This window comes from Mixophyes fleayi, chromosome 5 (assembly GCF_038048845.1).
Source record: "Mixophyes fleayi isolate aMixFle1 chromosome 5, aMixFle1.hap1, whole genome shotgun sequence".
Taxonomy (NCBI): domain Eukaryota; kingdom Metazoa; phylum Chordata; class Amphibia; order Anura; family Limnodynastidae; genus Mixophyes; species Mixophyes fleayi.
The window spans coordinates 223,487,934-223,509,654 of NC_134406.1; the positions used below are offsets into that span (position 1 = coordinate 223,487,934).

Genomic DNA, 21,721 nt, shown 5'->3' on the forward strand with positions numbered 1-21,721 from the left:
AAATCAAGCTCAAACAAAAAGTGGAGATGTATTTTCTAAGGCTTCTGTTCTTCCCTACTTTAACATCTCTTTGATATTACACCATTTATTTCCTTGATCAAAGATGGATCTTCGTAGAAATATGGTAGCAGCTAGTGATCAACAAATACATGACCTAAACAAATCTAGTCTTACAATCAAACAAGTATAACACGTGCATTAAAAAAGCAATATATAAACCTGTGAAAAAAGAGCATTTAACATACGTTATTGTAAAAACTATATATCAAAAGTTTATAATTAAGTTGATAGACCTTAATTACTGTTATAAAACAATTACACTAAAACAGACAATATTATCTCTGTTTTAGTGCAGCTGAATCATCAACCACACAGACTTAATTAAAAGGAGAAATCTAAGGTTAATTGCAATATCATTAGAAGCTTGATAAACATATATATATTAAATGATGTTATACCAGTGCATTCCATTACAACTGAGATACATTTTCAACCATTTACATTAGTCAAGATATGTTAACAATTGCAAGTGTTCCAACCATAGATCTACAGGGTACAGAGAAAGATTACCATGAGAGAGAGAGACACAGAGAGAGAGAGAGAGATGCTTTATGATTTAACTACTATTTTGCCAAATTGCCCCATTGCCGCATTGTTTTTGATTTTTTTAAGGAATCTGGATGAACCATAGTGGTCATTAGTTGCTTTAAATTGTTCAGTAAAAGAATAACATTGCATATAAAATCCTTGAATGAAAATATATCAGAAACATCAGAGAAAAACAGTTGAGGGTTCAAATGATGTGGCAACTTTATTACCCAGGAGTTTAGTTAAACATCAGAAACAAACTTTGGGTAACAGATGACAACCTCTCATGTTATAAGAATTGTCTATGTCCTGATGCCAAAGAATAGTTTTCAGTGGATTGTTTGTTGTAATGACTACAGTCATGGCCAAAAGTTTTGAGAATGACACAAATATTATTTTTCACAAAGTCTACTGCCTCAGTTTTTATTATGGCAATTTGAATATACTCCAGAATGTCATGAAGAGTGATCAGATTGCAATTAATTTCAAAGTCCAGCTTTGCCATGACAATAAACTTTATGCCAAAAACAACATTTCCACTGCATTTCAGCCCTGCCACAAAAAGACCATCTGACATCAGGTCAGTGATTCTCTCATTAACACAGGTGAGAGTGTCGACGAGGACAAGGCTGGAGATCACTCTGGAAGATTTAAAAGGGTGGTGCTTGAAATCTTTGTTCTTCCTCTGTTAGCCATGGTCATCTGCAAGTTAACACATGCAGTCATCATTCCTTTACACAAAAAGGGTTTCACAGGCAAGGATATTGCCGCTAGTAAGATTGCACCTAAATTTATTTATCGGATCATCAAGAACTTCAAAGAGAGAAATTCAATAGTTGTGAAGAAGGCTTCAGAGTGTCCAAGAACGTCTAGTAAGCATCAGGATCGTCTACTAAAGTTGATTCAGCTGTGGGATCGGGGCACCACCACTGCAGAGCTTGCTCATAAATGGCTGCAGGCAGGTGTGAGTACATCTGCACGCACAGTGAGACGAAGACTTTTGGAGGATGGCCTGGTGTTAAGAAGGCCAGCAAAGAAGCCACTTCTCTCCAGGAAAAACATCAGGGACAGACTGATATTTTGCAAAAGGTACAGGGATGGCACTCCTGTGGACTAGGATAAAGTCATTTTCTCTGATGAATCCCTTTTCAGATTGTTTGCGGCATCTGGAAAAACACTTGTCCGGAGAAGGAAAGGTGAGCGCTACCATCAGTCCTGTGTCAAGCCAACATTAAAGCATCCTGAGACCATTCATGTGTGGGGTTGTTTCTCACCCATGGGAGTGAACTCACTCACAAATTTGCCTAAGAACACAGCCATGAATAAAGAATGCTACCAAAACATCCTTCAAGAGCAACTTCTTCCAACCATCCAAGAACTGTTTGGTGACAAACAATGCCTTCTCCAGCATGATGGAGCATTTTGCCATAAGGCAAAAGTGATAACTAAGTGGCCCGGGTATCAAAACATCAAAATTTTGGGTCCATGGCCAGAAAACTCCCCAGACCTTAATCCCATTGAGAACTTGTGGTCAATCCTCAAGAGGTGGGTGGACAAACAAAACACTACAAATTCTGACAAACTCCAAGCATTGATTAGGCAATAATGGGCAGGCATGAGTCAGTATGTGGCCCAGAAGTTGATTGACAGCATGCCAGAGCGAATTGCAGAGGTCTTGAAAGAGAAGCGTCAACACTGCAAATGTTGACTCTTTGCATAAACTTAATGTAATTGTCAATAAAAGCCTTTGACACTTATGAAATGCTTGAAAGTTTACTTCAGTATACCACAGCAAGATCTGACAAAAAGGTCTAAACACACTGAAGCAGCAAACTTTGTGCACACCAATACTTGTGTCATTCTTAAAACTTTTGGCCATGACTGTACTTGTTGAATGTATTTTTTAATTTTCCATCTTAAGAAAAGAAAAGATTGTAATTAACAAAGCTCTGTGATCTGTCAGTATAAATCTATTTCATAATAAGAGATTGCATTCAGGCAATGCTTGCGCCCTGTTAATTAGAAGTTTGCAGACGAACCTTTCACTAAATCAGCTAAAAAGTTATTTTCAGTGAAGCAGAAAGAATTATTTTTTTAGAAAGGGCCATCTGTCTAAGTAGGATTACACCATTGAGAAACAGTTTATGCCTACAACCTCTCTGTTACTCTGTTTTTAGTTTGATTTTTAGAAAAAGGTTCATTTAAAATTTAAATCTTCCGCAGTTTGTGTGTCTATTATGCACCTTCCTATTGGACTCACATTCTGCAAGCTTGTCTTCACCACCAGCCGCAGTAGACGAAGGTATTCAATGTAATAGCTTTAATCTGTAAGCCGGAACACTTTACTAATGCTCCCAGAGTAAGTAAGTAAGGCACTGGTACACAGACAGGAAGATAATCTCTTATGCCTTCATGATGTCTGTAAACACAGAAACAAAAGAGCTGGCAAAATGTGAATATCCTTTTTGCCACCAATGAATTGATTATCCCCTGTACCGATTATTGATGTTTGATCTTGACAACATTTTTTCAGAAGAAATATACGGCATATTTCATTATTTATTTTTTTTGATTGAAGAAGAGCCTAGTGCTTACAAGGCCTTGCATTTCCGATGTGGAGGCAGTTTCCACTACGAGCTCAGAGATATGCTGGCAGCTTCCATCTGGACAAAAATCAGAAACATGAAAATGAAGAAGAGAATAATAAGGATATTCTGCAGATATACAAGGTACATTTATGCTACTTTCCACTTTTACTATTACTGCTCCTATAGTACTTTAACAAAGTATTAGGCTTGTTTTATTTTATTTTTGGATAAATTATTATGTGCTTAATTATTGTACTGTATAACTAGTAAATTTGTTTTAACATTTTTCTTTAAATGTAGTTGTACTGATTGTGTGGCTATTTAATAGGTTAGAAAAGTTTGTCTTGGCATTGCAATTGAAAACGTTGTTTGTATAAAGCAGGCACTTAGGCATATCCTTGTTATATAAGAATAAATTATGTTGTGCTTTTTCCTAGACATCTTTTAAATTGTAATAACATTATATAAATTAATTTTAATTTGTGTTTTTATATTTGTGGAAATAGAGTTGAATTTCTGTAACTGAAGTCATGTGTTAATTATAATCATATCTAGTATTATGCTCAATATGAAAACCGCCACATAATTTTAGGTTGTACACAAAAGGGTCTGTCACCATTTACTAATTAGTTCTATTGCTCTCGATTTTTGTCTCAGTAGCTTTGTAATTGAATTGTGAAAATAAAGGAGCAACTTCCAGCAGCAATTTGCTGCAGATAAACAGTGATTTAAAATTATACCTTTGTCATATTAGCAAATAGCTACACACATCCTTTAGAGAGGAGCTGAAAGGTCTACCTGCTACAGTACAATATTTCCAGTCATTATGACTAATTACAGTATTTCCCATTTACAGTCTCAACCTTATTAGCTACAACTATGGTGAATGTAACAGATACCAGGTTTGAACTTTGGCAACGCAATGAAAGAAAAGTGATTGAAAGAAAAGAAAAACAAATATTTATAGCAATGTAGTACGTGGTGCTGATATATGGGGAAAACTGAATGATTTCATTAGGAACAGAGATGTTGGAGACGTAAGGGAGATATTGAACAAAGATTATTAAGATGAAAGTCTGCAAATTATTACTATGACTAGAAAATGGAGCAATATGAAAATTATTAGTGATGACATTCTGGATTATTGACAGCTGAAAACACAAGCCTTAATTGGTGTTATAGTGAGGGTGGAATTATAAGGAGGGTGACGTATTTTGGACTTAATACATTTTGATGTACTTTTGCACAAAGTGTTAAGTAAAGGTGACGTTATAAAGAGGAAACACTATGAGGCTATGAGAAGTAGAAAACATAGACATAAATTGTGTTTGTGAAAAGTACATAATTTGATCAGCAGCAGCAGTAGCAGCACAGATCTTGCACGAGGGGAAAAGCGGCACGTCAGATACACCTCCCAGGAGGTGTCTGCATCTGCTTCCACCTCTACATACTAAGTAAGGTGCATGTAACACCCTTACTGTACTTGGACTAGAGAGGCTAGATACGTCTGTACACCATTTTACTGCTCGTGCTCATTACAGAAAAACATATTTTTTTGCATGAGGCCCTACCTCTTATTATCTGAATCATAATCTATATCTATGTCTAAATGTAGAAACTTAACAGAACTTAGTCATTTTATTAATAAACTATTTAATTCTAATTGAAAATCCAAGAGACTCAAGTTTCTAGATAAGCTTACTTTGAATTTACATTCAATCTCTTGCCCAATCCTATCGCTTACAGCTTTGCAGCAGCGCTCATATCAAACCCTTCCTCCCAGGATCCCACCAAAACTCTCATCCACTCACTGATCATTTCTTGTCTCAAATTCAACAAACTTCTCCTTACTGGCCTTCCTCACTCATATCTCGCTCCTCTTCAATCTATACTTAATGCTGCAGCTAGAATTATCTTCCTCTCTTGCAGCTCCACATCTGCCTCTCTTCTCTGCCAAACCTTACACTGGCTCCCCTTCCCCTACAGAATCCTCTTCAAACTCCTCACCCTCACGTACAAGGTCCTCTCCAACTCCACTGCTCTCAACATCTCCAACCTCATTTCTATACATACTCCTTCCTCATCCGATCAGCCAATGACCGTCGCCTTTCCATCCCTATGGTAATCACATCTCACTCCTCACTGGAACAATCTCCCTTGTTCTGTCAGACAATCCCCTAGCCTGTATAGCTTCAAATGGTCATTGAAACCCCACCTGTTTAGAAAAGCCTACCAATAATCCTCCACTTAACCATTTCACCATGTACCTCACCCTTTTTCATCCTCCACCTCTCCCACACTTGCTTCTTACACTTAGATCCCCTTACATTGGCTCAACCCCATGTGTCAACCGTTTGTCTGCCCCTTTCTTTAGATTGTAAGCTCTAGTGAGCAGAGCCCATTTCCATCCTGTTCTCATTACCTATAACTTTTGCTTACTAGCTCCTCCTTGGGCTCCATGTCCATTCACTCCACTCCTCCATTGTCTTTGCATCTCTTTCATTTGTTGTACTGACAACTTACATAATCAATATAACTATGACTATCTACTTCTTTAATATACGTATATGTATTAATATCCTTATTAGTCTCAAAATGTTCAGTATCTACAATAAGTAATAATTACATTTTCTCTTGGTAAATTTTTTATGTAAATTTCAATTCATTTTCATTCTCATTAATTTCAGACATAAATTAATGGATCTCCAACTACATCCCCTTCCAAACCATCAATATATCATCTACTTATCTCTTATAAATAACTATAACTTTTCCATATAGCTCTAATTCGCATATATTACCTGTTTTTCACAATTTCCCATATATAAATTAGCATAACTTGGTGCGAAGGGACTGCCCATAGCAATCCCCAACACCTGATGAAAAAACTGATTTAGAATGATAAAATAATTATGATCTGAAATAAACTGTGTGCAGTCCACAATAAACCGTTGTAGGGTAACCTCTAAGCTACAATCTTCTGTTAAAAATTATTTGAATACATCAATTTGTTTTGAATGAGGGATTGCCGTATACAAACATTGTACATCTATCGCATTCCAGACCCTATTTATGATTTATCAACAGTGTCTTGACCAAAAGAGCAAGTCAATATCTGTCAGCTGCTGAATTTACTTGTGGTGATTTATCTCTTTAGACTGGAATCTATCCCCATCAGCTCCATTTTTTGACTACTTCTTTAATTTTAAGTTAACCAAGTATTACTTGGCAATGCTACTTCACTAAGACATTTAGTTAAACAAACTGATGACAACAAGTTATATGGTAATACAGAGATATAAAGAAAGATATAACTATGTGTAAATATGACATTGACCAGGTTGGGAGCAAGCAACTGTATTGACACTTACTGCTATGCATCAGATATACACTATGATTAGAGTAATTTGACTGGGGTCAGAGAACAATTTCTTACATTCTTGTCAATATATCCTCAGTATAGAAGTGTGTTGGAATGCACACAGTAGCAAAGAGTATTTCAGAAGTTAAGTGTGCTGAGACTCTTAGGAGGTATGTGACTATGTTAGTGAGGAGGGGATTGTATTGTGGCAAACTGAAAGTTTTCTATCTATCAAACAAAAGTGCAGTTCCACAATATTTAATTCACTTTCAACATCCAAGGTAACAGTATCTTTGGCACAAATACTACTGACACTATGCAGTTTACCATACAAACTGTTATGTACATATTGTGTTGAGAACAGTAATGTTCCCTGTAATGATATTATCAGTGATATAAACAGCGATATTATCTATTTTGTTGTAACTCATTGTGACAGCAGAGTAGTGACATACCCTTAGGTCGTCTTCAATAATTAATATTTTAAATAAGAAGTTTGAATTCCAACCTACAGGCACACTATTTCATCTTCGTTAGGGTTTGTCAGCACAATATAGGGATCTTCGTGTACAATGCATTTTGCTAAATAGATAAGTCAGTTAAAACAATGAAAAGAGTTAGGTATAGTATCAAATTAGTAAAATTCAGGCAAAAAGTCTTCTAAGAAACTTGCATGTTGTATGCACCATGTTTGTTGGGGATCGTTACTGTTTTCTGTTGAGCATGTAAAATACCTTAAGTGAATTTTTAAACAATGTCACTCATTGTGATGTCATCAGTTGTGGCGCCCATTGTGATGTTATTAGTTGTCACCCATTGTGATTCATGTCACTCATTGTCACATCAAACGTTAATGATGATATTTTATATATTTGGTGATGTTACCTATTGTGATGTCATCAGTGATACCACTTATTGGGGTATCATCAAAGTCATCCATTGTGAGGTCATCAGTTTCCATTGTAATGCCATAATTTGTGCAGGGCATAACAGGGTTTTCTGCCCAGCCAACAAAAGACAACTTCTTTGGTATCAATGTTACCATTGTGACATCAGTAGTTATGTCACTCATTCAAATGCATTGTAATACTTATGTCTTTATAGATATCAACCATTTTATACCACCCACTGTGAAGTTATCAGTGTTGTTTTCCCTTGTGATGTCATTAATGTGATGTCATCTATAATGTAACCCATTATAATCGCCTTACATAAAGAGTAACTATTTCTTATTCAACATGCATTGAAACAAGCTGTACTTGTTTAAATGCATGTTGAATAGGAAATAGTTACTCTATATGTAAGGCGATACCGCAAAGGTGCAAAAGCCAATTTTGTGGATTGTCTATGCGTTGAAGGCTAACAAGTCATACGTATTTTCTTTTTTGGGTTATCTTTCATTTTTTCATCACTTCTTTATTTTAATATTCGGTGACCTTAATGATATCCGGTCTATTTGATTTTAAAGATGATCTCTAATAAAATTTGTTCTTAAATTTTCTAATGGACTGGAGTGCCTCAGTCAACAACCTTTCTTAGGTGACTTGTTTAACCATTTTTTGTCTTGGTATGATGTTCTCTGTCATTATTCACTGGTTAATGGCGTGATTACTGTTTCAATACTATTTGATGTGATTTAGGGAGAGCTTAATGAAAATTGAGGATAATCTGATGATGTTGCAATGTTTGTGTCTAACTCTGCAAATGATGATAAATGCCTTCATCTCTATACTAAATGTTGTAAACTGATATATAATAGAATTTTTTTTAGCTAGCAAAAGACCCCAAACAATCCTGAGCTCCGCACTGTTTGGTTTCCCTATAGCACAGTAATCATAGAAGTTAGAGTTTAAATACAATGTCCAGTTAATGTGGTGACCCCATAATAGTAAGCTTCACAAAATTGAAAGATATTTTGAGTTAAACAGAATTCCAGTAATACCATACAAGTTCTATAAAGCCAGTATCTAAGTCATCCTTTGTCAACATCCTCCTGTACATAGTACTTAGACCTTTCCTATGAGATGTATTAGTGCAAAGGTTTGTACAGAAAAAAATTCACATCATCATAAATGACATTTAAAGGAAGGTATTTCAAAAAGGCAATGAAGTCTTTTAAACAGAATGTTCTTTGCATAGTACAACATTTGTTGTAAATTTTCTTATTGCTAAAGTGTACATTAGTTTACTTTTATTTTTTTGCCTTAGTGGTAAAATTAATAATTAATAAATTGATAAAAAAATTGCACTAAAGCAATACACATTTTTATATTAGTTTCTGGTGACTAACATGTTGACACAGATGTATTGTGAATACATTTTTGTGACATGCTAATGTAAACATATTTGCATATGTAAATCCAGAACCCAAATTTATTAGTGGTTTGGTTGTATGTGCAAATAAAAATATATCCCAAGTGCATTTCCTACATTTGTACAGAAGATGCTTTGATGTTGGCAGGTGAGCTTATCCCAATAGAGCTATATAGTGCACAAAATAATGCTATTTATGTATATTCTGACACATAATGATTTATATATTGTTTGGTTTAGAGTGCTGAACTATCTATTCTTTTGTTTTCTAAACTTGTTTTGAGAGGGTTTTTTACCATTACTTTCTTTTGACAAATCCAGCCTGGTTTCAAGGGTTAAAAGAAAAGTTAGACTCAATATTTTGCTGTGTAAATGAGGTCTTGCATGAGGAAGATTTAAGGTACAAGAGTTGAAACATGTACATTTCTAGGTCGGTACATTTTTATTTCGAAAGTTGTCTTTCATCATGCGGTGCTTCAGTCCGCCATTGTGCAAAAGTGAAGAAAAATAATGGTTATGGAGAGTGCAGCATTTTTAAACCAGCTACTTTCTTCTTATTTTCTCTTTGGAACAGATAAAAAAAAATAATGGTTATGGAGAGTGCAGCATTTTTAAACCAGCTGCGTTTTATTTTCTCATTGGAACTGATAACAGAAAAATAATGTTTATGGAGAGTGCAGCATTTTTAAACCAGCTACTTTCTGCTTATTTTGTTAATGGAACTGATAACAGAAAAATAACGGTTATGGAGAGTGCAGCATTTTTAAACCAGCTACTTTCCTCTTATTTTCTCATTGGATGTTATTACTTTATATTCAGTAATATGTGTTTGCTTGTTATCTCTTAGAACTCTAGAGAGCACACATTCCTCCTGAGTTATATTGATAATAATATCTAATGGTGTAGGTAAGTTATTGTGGTACTTTTTCTTCCTTTGTCAACACAGATAAAAAGCCTTTTAATTTTAATTCTGCTTTTTGTTCACTAGTCAAATTCTCTAGTTCATCTTTTAGTGGCCTAACGCTTTCCTATTTTAATGCATTGCTATTTTTATATATTAAAAAAAATATTTGGGGGGAGGTTAGATTTGCATCCTCTAGCATTTACTTTTCAGTTACTACTATTTGTGACCTAAGTTCTCTTTTACATTTGTTTTTACATTGCTTATATTTAAAGCTGCAATCCCCTGTAAAAATAATGTGTATTTTACTAATTTAAATCACTCTGGATAACTTTAAGTAGAATATTGCGTTGTTCTATTTGTGTTAGTGTTGTTAACCCATGTCGTTACTAATGATTTGCAGCTTGCTAAGTGTTATGTGGTTATCTATGTCACCACAGTCACTTTACATATGATGTTGAGAGCAGAGAGGCTTCAGAGTGCCCCTCTTCTCAGCGTTCATGTTTATAGGATAACCCCCCCCTTCCCCTTGCTTTACCATCACATGACCACTGCTGGCTGAGACTCAGACTTAAGCTAGGTACACACTACACGGTGTTCGTCCAATAATTGGCTAAATCAGCCGACAGCGAATCCATCTCGCTCTAGGGTTAAGACTTCCTCATCATCTGTACCTTAAGATTATATATAATTAAGTAGGTAATTCAACATGAGGGGGTGCTCTTGCGTTTCTATTCCATTTGATTTCTTTACCTACGAAACAAGGAAATAAAAATACCATTAAACTTCTATATCTGTCATTTATATGCAACGACAGAAAAACTCTAATTTTCTCACCTTGCACACTGCTCGAGATCAGTTTATGTTTTGGTCCCTGTGGCGCAATCGCCATAATAGCAGGCTTAACCTCCATATATTCTGGAAAACAGGCGCCATTTTGGTTATTATAACGGTACAGGTATGTGACCAAAGCATTTAGCTGTCTATACATGTTCACTAAAATACCATTGTGTCGAACTTCTTTTATATATTTTCCTTTTTCAATTTTTTCTTGTTTGATAACAGGTGTAACATTAGTGGTATCAGTGGTATCTAAACAGACCTTCTCACCATTAATTCTTCGTTCTGACATAAAAAATTTTTTTTTACAAATTAGGCGTTAGGCGTTTACATTGCTTCATGTGACACTAGAATGAAATAAAGTCCTTCAAGCTGGTACACTACACGTGCTACTGACCTTTTTTAATGTCATTGTCGTCCTGGTACAGTGCTTTGACCATCATCCCCACCTCTTTTGGGCTCATTGGATTTACTCTTTGCTCTTCCTGAGTATCTCCATCCCCCACATTAACTTTTTCAAAATTTTTTGGCCCTTCCAGCTCCATCTCTGACTCTGTCTCCATATCTGCAACCCCCACTGACACCTTCTCCTCAACCTTAACAGCCACTGACACTTTCTCACTCGCCATCTACTCACGCTCCTCGGTGCCAGACAGGTTCCTCTATCATTTTATACACTCAGACATGGGCGTTCGTTTCTGCTGTGGACCAATCAGCGATGATGCCCGCCGAGAATGGAGCATTCCATTACATACGAAGGGATTTTATTATTAGGGAATATTCATTACATTGCACTTTACCACTTAAATGGTTTTCTAAATTTTATGTATGTTACTAAACTTCTATTTTATAGGAATGAATGAAGAGACAGTGTTGCCTTCTCTTTTTATGCGGCTTTGGGTGTTAACTATAGTGAAAGCTCTGCCCCTTTATGCTAATGTCTTTGGTATATCGTTACATGCCCCACAAATGATGCTTCAATGTGTGCGAAATTAAAATTATTGCTCACGACAGCATGGCTGTAAAAAGTCGCTAAAGGGACGTTCGCTCTTCCCTTTATCATCTAAAACAAGGCTAGTGTGTATGCAGTCCATGGACCGAGCAATCGGAACATCGATCGCATGTAAAATTGGCATAAAAAGTTGGGGGAAAATTCTGTAGTGTGTACCCAGCTTAAGAAATCAGGGTACACTCTCCTCTGGAAAAAGCAGAAATATAATGCTTCAGACTGAGAGACACTTTTTTGCATTTTTTGTAAAACAATTAAATTCAATATAACTCCCCCTTTACTTGGTTCTTCTGCCACTAGTGAAAATAGTTCCTATTGGCAGAAGCACTAGTTTCAGAATTCCAATTTATACCTGCATAGTTAAAATCACCCATAATGACGACTGGACTCTGCTTTGCTAACCTCTGTATGTCTTGGCTATACTACCTTGCCCACTGTTTCTACCTTTAAATCTTCCCCTAAATTCCTAGTTTAAAATCTCCTTTAGCATACTAACCATCAATTGCACTAGCGCAGTCACACCCTCCTCATGGAAATGTAGTCTTCCCTACCTACTGGAAAAGCTGATAAAGAAGTCGGACAATTTTGCCATGAACTCAAAACTCTCATTCAGAGAGATTTCTCAGACACTTGTTACCCTCACTAAGCTCCAATTGTTTCTGGTAAAGTATAAGGCACAAGCAGTGTTTCAGAAAATATTGCTTTGGAGATCCGTGATTTAAATTTATAACCTAATTCTTTTAATTAATTATTGAGGACTTTACAGCTGCCTCTAGCTTTGTCATTGGTACAAACATATACAAAAATTGCTAAGTCCTCTACAGTCCTTCTAAGCAAACTAACCCAATGCATTATATGTCAAACTTGTGCATCCAGGAGACAACAAACTGTTTGGCTTTCATGGTCATGGTGACAGAAAACCCTTCAGGTCAAACTTATAGGTTAGTCCTTTACAAACAGCACCTGTTTAGCCTTCACTGTACCAACCTACACTCCCTCTCTTGTTGGATCAGTCATTCCCCTGGACACTTGAGGAACTATTCTGCTCCAGTAATGCTACTCGTGAATGTTTTAAGATTGGCATATGTGGCATATTTATTGGGGTGTGTCAAATAAGGGCAATCCCTGACACTATTTCTTGTACACCATCTTCTTACTATTATCCAGCTGCCTACCTCAACCTGGTCTCCCATGTCACCCTCTCCAAATTCACTGGCCCCAACCAGTGCCTGCTCTGTGACCAGCAAATGTCTCAGTGGCAGAACTACCATTGGTGCAACAGGTGCGGTGACCTGAGGCCATGGAGATAATGGAGCCCACTGCATAGGGCACTAGCAAGTTGTGGACCCCGGTTCCCTCCTTCCCGCTTCCCTGCATCGGGGCCCAGAGCTCGCTAGTACCACCTCTGTCTCTCCTTGTTGTCGGTAGACCTCAGTGTTGCTAGTTACAATTTTAGATCCAGAATTTGGGTTTCATAAAGGATAACTCATTTATATTATGAAGAGCAGCACTAACCCTCAAACAATTGTTCCATACATGCATAAATAAATGTACACTAGTTGTCACTACCAAACATGGAACACATACTGTTAATTACAAGTTAAACCACTAGCTCCTTAGCAAAAGCTCAAATCAATAAAATGTAAGTATATACCTTTATTTTACTCCTTCCTTTCTTTTTAGCAGCCAAATTGCTTTAAATTGCACTTATTTTCAGTAGCACTTAAGAAAAATAACACAGCTCACAGATAGTTTGCAAATGAGTAATGAACCTTGAGAAACTTGTTTATCAATATTTAGCAATGGTAATTGAATGGTATATGTAGACAATCAATTTTGTGGTTAGCAACTTGTCTTTGGAAAATAAATCTTTCGTGTCTGGGTTGTTTGGTGGCAGAACGAAGTTCAATGAAGATAGATGTTAAGTAACACATTGGGCCTGCAGGCCTAAAGAACCAAGTAATTCATTAAGTGATACTTCGCAAATTTTTTGTTGAAGAAGAAACTGAAAATAAATGTGGAGACCAGTGTGTCAACCAGGCAAAGAACATTTTATGAGGTATGAAAAGTTATAGAAACCCATGACGTGTCACAGAACATTACATGGAACTTACAACAGACGTGGAAGTTGCTCAATCAATTTATAGGTTCATAACAGGTGCTTGAAAGGGTGGGGTTATCCAGAATGGAACAAATACAGATAAAAGTCTCCCAGCACACTACATGATCCATAGTCAGGATTAGGTGATGGTCTGGGCAAGGTGCACATTATCAGTCGAGAGAAAATGTCCACTGTAAAGCAACAGTCAAGTAAGGAGAATGAGCAAAGTTCAGCATCACAAACAAGCAAGTGTAGTAAGAACAATGAGCAGAGGGTGGTAATAGGTAGTCAGAAAAAGAATTAGAACTAAGAGATAACAGCTAAGGTAGAACTAAAAAATGCAGCCAAAATAACTGTTGCTCATGCACAGAAGACTGGCACTGAGTATCTTTCAAAGGTGACTTATCACTTGCACACAGTGGGCCTGATTTACAAAGCGCAGAACAGATGAGGCACAGAGCAAGTTCCTCTTTGGAGGTGCTGTGTTCCTCGATTTGTGCAAGTGCATCCAGATTTCCACAAAAGCACATAGAAGCAAGATGGTGGTATTTGCGGAAAAGCAGAACTTCGTACCGAGTAGAGGGAAGAGTTGGGTGGTGTATAAATGGGTGCACCAGTGCACCAAGCTTTTGTAAAGAAGTACAACATTAGATATTATTTTGCAGAACAAGTTTATTGGAATCAGATAAATGGATGCAGAGGGCAAATTTTAAGGGCATTTCTTGCTGTGTATTCTAAATGTTGTGCTGGTGTAGTTAGCAGGCTTGAGCCCGACTTGCAGCAGTTACATATCCCAGTATGTGCCGGCATAAAGGAAAGAAAGAAACACTGGTGCACGCTAGAGACAGGAATGGGGAACATTCAACAACCGCTGCTGAAAAAGATGCATGGTACAACAAGACTGCCAAGGGTGGTGTGTAACAAAGTACTTGGTGAATCCAAACCTGGGATATGTGGTGCTATAATGATCACTAAATTTCCAAAAAGGACATAGCAGTAAGTGCTGGAAGCCATGCAGAGAAAAGCATCCACATAATGGATGGTATGGAAATGTTTGGCTATGAGGACAGACTCTCTGGCTTGTTTAATCTACAAAAGACACCTAGGAGATCATTTACTTGTATAAATTTATACAGTTTTACCAGAAAATTTCTCTCCAGACGTTTTTATTAACATTTAATGTCCTACGGAAAAAATGCTGATCGCATCAGTATCTATAGATATCTGTAAGTTCCTCAATGATGAGTCATATATTTGCAGAACTATTAATATCATACAAAATAAACTTAGCTATTTTTCAGTTTTAATTGTCTAAATGATGCAGATCACAATAATAAGTTTAAGAAAAGAGTAAAATTTACTGTCATTTCATGATTACTCATATTATCACTACATTTTTATTTTAACATTATCAGATGCAGATTTTTCCTCTGACAATGGGTTTATCATATCAGCTCCTGAAATTTGTACTGAAATAAAATCAATTTATGTCATGTTATAAAGATCAATGCCAAAGTGGCTCTCAGGCTTTTTACCCACAACAGCTGTCACCAGGCACTAGGTAAGAGCACCATCTGTTCCTAGTTGATTGTACTTTTTTGAGCCTCAAAAGGCCACTTTTTGGTAGAAAGACTTTGCTGGAAAAATAGCACAAACATCTATGTTTTCTGCATAGAAAGTCTATTTACAACATGAGATCCCAGCAAAAGTGTAGCTATTAGGAACCCAGAGATTGTGATTGCAACAAGTGACTACTATAGAAGGTCTTAAATATCTGCTACAGTCACATCTTTTGTGTATTATATACTGATCTGTTAACAGTTATGCTTACAAAGTTTTGCAATTTTTCAGGGGCAAAAGTTGTGACTGTTAAATCCATAGTGTTATACACATTTTACCTATTCTGTAACCAGAACTCTATTAAGGCTTTGTGGGGTACAGGACCCTCAGGATATGGGGCTCCACATTACCTTAAATGAAAGTCATGGGGCCTGATTCTTCATGCACGCATTCTTAGCGTAACCCGTATTTAGTATATATACATGTATTTAGGCTTTGCGTATTTTCATCAAGGCACGGATCTCAAAATACGTGTGCTGTTGAAATTGGGGGCAGGTTTTCTGTGCTCTACTAAACAGGATGCTGCAGGATTAGTCCAATACTTATGTGGATTATAAATTTGCAAAAGACCGGACAGGAAAAATAAATTATTGAGTTAAAGTCACCTGTTATTAACATAGGCATTGAAGAAGAAACAAAAAATTAAAAATGGGTTTTTGGTAGGGGGGTTTCTCCCATTAAATACATTTATTAGAATATTATTAATGTTTACTGAGCATAAAATACATTTTTACAGTTGCTTGTGATTGCAAACATATGTTATAGCATGCATGCAAAACTGTCATCACTACTAATCAGGACTTAGACTATCCCTGTAGCTGGAGCAAGTATCTCCCGGTTCTGGGCATGCGCAGAGTATGATATGCTCAAAATCGGCAGATATGTGCCTTGATGAATCAGGTCCATTGTGTCATCATTAACAAGAGAGAAAAACTCTCTCTTTCTGTTATTGTTACATTCATATCTCTCTCATTTTACCCTCCACGTCTCTCTCATTCGCCTTCCATGCCTCCCTCATTGCAGCCTCCTCCATGCCTCCCTCATTGCAGCCTCCTCCGTGCCTCTCTCGTTGCTGCTCCCTCCGTGCCTCTCTCACTGCTGCCCCCTCCATGCCTCTCTCATTACAGCCCCCTCCATGCCACTCTCATTGCAGTCTCCTTCGTGCCTCTCTCATTGCAGCCCCCTCCATGCCTCTCTCACTGCTGCTTCCTCCAAGCCTCTCTCATTACAGCCCCCTCCATGCTACTCTCATTGCAGTCTCCTTCGTGCCTCTCTCATTGCAGCCCCCTCCATGCCTCTCTCATTACAGCCCCCTCCATGCTACTCTCATTGCAGTCTCCTTCGTGCCTCTCTCATTGCAGCCCCCTCTGTGCCACTCTCATTGCAGTCTCCTTCGTGCCTCTCTTGTTGCTGCCCCCTCCATGCCTCTCTCCTTGCTGCCCGCTCCACGCCTCTCATTGCTGCCCCCTCCACGCCTCTCATTGCAGCCCCCTCCACGCCTTTCTCCTTGCTGCCCCCTCTATGCCTCTCTCATTGCCAGGGCCACCTTAACAATATTATGGGCCCCCGGGCAAAGCAGTGCACCGGGGCCCCTATATATATATATATATATATATATATATATATATATATATATATATTGTGTGTGTGTGTGTAAAAAAAAAAGTTATTTTATATACATATATGTACAAAAAAGTGATTATATAATCACTTTTTTTTACATATACATATATATATATATATATATATATATATATAGGGCCCCCCATAACTTTCCTTAAGTTCGATCCCCTTCTCCTCTTTTTTCCTCGCTAAGTCTCTCTGTTTTGGAGGGAGTCGGATCGCCACCTGACCACCTGATCTGAACGGTCAGGCGCCCGCAAAAGGTAAGTGGTTTTTTTCATTCTTTTTTTGCACAGGATTTTTTTTTTCACAGCAGTTCACTGCTTCTCCCTCCGTGCCTCTCTCATTGCAGCCCCCTCCGTGCCTCTCTCATTGCAGCCCCCTCCGTGCCTCTCTCATTGGAGCCCCCTCCGTGCCTCTCTCATTGCAGCCTCCTCTATGCCTTTCTAGTTTCTGCCACCTCCATGCCTTTCTTATTGCATTCCCCTCCATGCCTCTCTCATTGCAGTCTCCTCTGTGCCACTCTCATTGCTGCCCCCTCCACGCCTCTCTCATTGCAGCCCCCTCCATGCCTCTCTCCTTGCTGCCCCATGTTATGAGCATATAGTTGCTATCCAATAACGATTGTTGGTTGCCGTAATGTGGTTCCAAAGCACAATGTGATTTAATAGCCAAAAGTAGAAAAAGAACAATCAGAATACAATAAGGACAGCTGTTACTTATCGCAGGCGCCCTGGATCCAGTGTACAGTCATTCAGGTCTGAAGGCTGTGGTCAAGTAGACTAGCCACTGGGTCCAGAGCCCCTGCTTATTTACAGTCAGTGAATGCAGTAAAACAATACAGATGATGTGGCTTGCTTCTAGGTTCAGGCTTCAGGAGGGTCCAGTGTAATGCAGGTCATTGGCCAGTTCAAAACGAAAATATCCATGGGTGGCGGTCAGTTCTCCTGGAGATGCACTCTGATTTTCCCACCAAGAATCCAGTTTAATCTAGCCTATTTACATTACATAGATAATATCATTCTAATAATTTATTTCCTATTATCAATAACTAGAGTACGCAAAGTGTAATCCCTTCGGCAAATGAACTGGACAACTGCAGATAAATAGGGGATCAGAATGATACCAAACTTGATATGTTTTACTGTAACCTGAACCATAGATCTCACTATCATGTATATAACATTATAATATTTCAATATACACTCTGCTACATTTCAGTATTAATAACTATGTGTTGCAACTACAATTAATGTGAGCTAATTACAAATGTGTATGTTCGTGTAAATGCGTGTGAATGTGTGTGATAGTGTTTGCCACGTGCTGCGGCTGATTACTCTCTGCCACGCCGTAGCGTGCTATATGCATAAAGTCAGACAAAGACAATCAAGTTGTTAGATATTAATTGAAATGACTATATCGAATTTATCTGACTTTGACACCCCTCTATGCCTCTCTCCTTGTTGCTCCCTCCATGCCAATCTCATTGCTGCCCCCTCTGTACCTCTCATTGCTGCTCCCTCCATACCTCTCTCATTGCTGCCCCCTCCGTGTCACTCTCATTGCAGCCCCCTCCGTGCCTCTCTCATTGCTGCCCCCTTTGTGCCTCTCTCCTTGCTGCCCCCTCCGTGCCTCTCATTGCTGCTCCCTCCATACCTCTCTCCTTGCTGCCCCGTCCAAGACTCCCTCAATGCCCCCTCCGTGCATTTCTCATTGCTGCCCCCTCTGTGTTACTCTAATTCCAGCCTCCTCTGTGTATCTCTCAGTCCAGCCTCCGCCGTGTCTCTCTCATTTCCCCTCCGCAGGTACACACATATCTATATATATTGATAGAATTAATGTGTGTTTTTATAGCATGGTGCGAAACATGTGGACCTCAAATGGGACATCTATAATCTCTGCACTCTGCACCTCTTCCTAGTGATGTTGTTGTCACAGGACAATCCAGGATCAGACACCGAGGTCTTCTCACCAGTTTGATTAGCCACTTATAGGTTAATATACTATTTACTGATCTGTTTACTTCATGCAGGTGATCTGGTCTCAATGTGAACTGTTGCCTTTCACAAAGATAAAAGTAAAGTATGTCCTGTTTTTAGAACCAATTGCTATTTGTTAAGACTCTGAAAAATATTATGTTGCCACCTACTGGTCTATAGAGTTTCACAAAGCTGAATTATCTGTAGCAAAATCTAAGACCCATCTAGCTGTGCAGAGAATGAGAATCCTGTTACATTGGTTAGAGTCCCATGGTCACACAAAAAAACCATCTATCACTATGAACCAGTCACAACAGCCAAACTAGCTCTGCTCCAATAGCCACAGGTTCTGCTCTTTATTTAATACATTGTTCCGAAAACAGAGGAGCATATTCTGGTTTAAATCATTAAGCTGTATTCTTAACAAAAAACCAAAGGGTACCACGGCACACAATTACTCCAACAGCTGTACACAGGTTCTCATACATATTCTTATTTTACTTCTCACAGGTGTGTTAGCACAATATAAATAAAGAGCACATTTTTTGTGTAGAGCAGTTACACTATTTACACAACACATATTTTACTCCCTCTCTGTACTCCCAGAGCTCAGACTTACCACAATCCTGTGATACAGTTAGAAATGCAATTAACTTTTAATTATCACTGACATTAGATATTAGGGCAGATCAGAGAATTTCTTGACAATCTTGTGTTAAGATAAATATCATTTTTAAAATATCTCCTAAAGTGATACAAAATAATATATACACAAAGCGCTTTACAAAAGATCTATCACTATACAGTTCAAGCAAACATGTGGTGAAAATTTCTGTTTCGACTGTATTGTGTTTCTAATGCTTTCATTGCAACCACCCAAAGGTCTCATTGTAGCCCCACATCATATAGATGTCATTACAGCCCCAATCTCATTTCAGTCCTCCCTTATAGGCCTCATTTCAGCTCCTTTCTTTTGGTATCATTGCAGCCCCCCTATAGCTGTCATTGTGCACCACCATAGGTTTTATTGCAGCCCACCCTTATAGGTCTCATTGTACTCCCCCTATTAGTCTCATTGCAGGCTCTCCTATTGGTCTCATTGCAGCCCCCCCACCCCACCTGGACTCATTGCAGCCTCCCTATAGGTCGAGACCCTTAGTGTACTGCTTCACCTAGTATTTTGGGCATATGGGGCATATATTTTTTAAATGATAATTATGTAGTCTCTTAATATAGCGCTTCCACTTTATATCTCCAACCTTGCTTAACATCAGGTATATTCTTTGCACAAAAGTACATAAAATGTATTAACTCTATTATGTCATCATCTGTATAATGTCAACCTTGCTACTACATTGGTGTTGGTCTGTTTCTTAGGCTGCTTCATAAAGGGTGAGCACTATGTGCACTAGTGGCATTTTGGTAAACCAGGCAACCCAGTGACTAAACCAGGGGTCATCTGGGGGGTCAAGTTAGGTGTTTGTGGAAATAGAAGGGACACAAGATGGTTGCTATAGTGATAACCCAGCCCAGCCTGTGAGAGACTGAGTGAGATAAAGGAGGGGCTGTCAGCAAAGGGGTATAGAGAGACATGGGGCATATTCAATTAGAATAGTTCTCATGGGTTCCAAAGTAAGTTTAGATCTTATTATTGTGTGTATTGATTTATATATGTATTTTTAATATTTTTTATTTATTTAGTTTTACCCCAATTTCATAAATTGCATATCAATTTTATTATAATTTTTTCATGGAGAATATTGATCCTTTGTTTCCCTATATTATGTTTATATATTATTAGCGTTGATTACTTCTAATAATATGTATTGAATAATAAAGTCAATAGATAATCACAATGCTGTGTCTTTCTCCATCATTTTTAAATATATAGAATGGAAGAATTATACAGCTCAAGTAATCATTTGGGCCAGATATATCAATGACATTCTGATTTTCTGGCAGGGTGACCAGGGATCATTTAAAGAATTCATCAATATACTTAATACAAATTAAAACAACAATCTAAGACTGACCTTTGGAATGAGTCAGAAAAGTATTGATTTTTTTTAACCTAACTATAAGAAAAGGATGTGATGGAAAGATACATACAGACATATTTAGAAAGAAAACAGAGACCAATAGTCTACTACAAAAAAGTACTTTTAACTTCCCACCAGTTATTTATAATATGCTTAAGTGTGAATTTTTAAGTATAAGGCGAAACTGCTCAATTTCAGAAGATTTTCTAAAAAGAGCGGAACTAAAGACCAGACTGTTTGAAAGACGTTATATCAAGATCAATTTTGTAATAAATAAAGTAAGACTAGGAATAAGAGGAGTTGATCTGAAATACTATTAAAGGAGAACAAGTGGATTGTTCTACTAAATTCTCTGATACCATATGGACTTAATGAAAACACAAGTTATTAAAGTTTTTTAAAATAAATTATCTTAAGAAATATGATAAAAGTGAATAGTAATAAACAAGAACTACTTACCTTGGGTTATCACTTGGATTTGTCTTGTGTCTTCGGTGTGTTTTTCCTGTTTCCCCTTCTCTTTTGGGATTTCCTCGCTAATTGTGAGGGTTTTTCTTATTCTTTCTCTTTCTTCTTTTTTTTCTTTAGCTTTTCTCTGAATGGTAATACTATTATAAAGTACTAACTAAATATGTTATTATCAATATTATATTATTTAAAGTGTCACTTTATAAAGTGATTTATAATATCCCAGTTTTGCAACTTTATATTTTTTCTTTATGTTTTTCTTTACTTGTTTCACTTGTATCACTTCTATAT

General features: G+C 37.5%; 1 protein-coding gene across 1 annotated transcript in view; it reads left to right on the top strand.

Annotated features, from left to right (window-relative positions):
- The first annotated feature begins 2,954 nt into the window (after positions 1-2,954).
- RGS20 (regulator of G protein signaling 20) overlaps positions 2,955-21,721 on the top strand; it is a 130,458-nt gene continuing 111,691 nt past the window's right edge. The window contains exon 1 of the mRNA XM_075213516.1: positions 2,955-3,317. Coding sequence (XP_075069617.1) covers positions 3,201-3,317 — 117 coding nt within the window. The 5' untranslated portion in view covers positions 2,955-3,200. The remainder of the gene's footprint in view (positions 3,318-21,721) is intronic.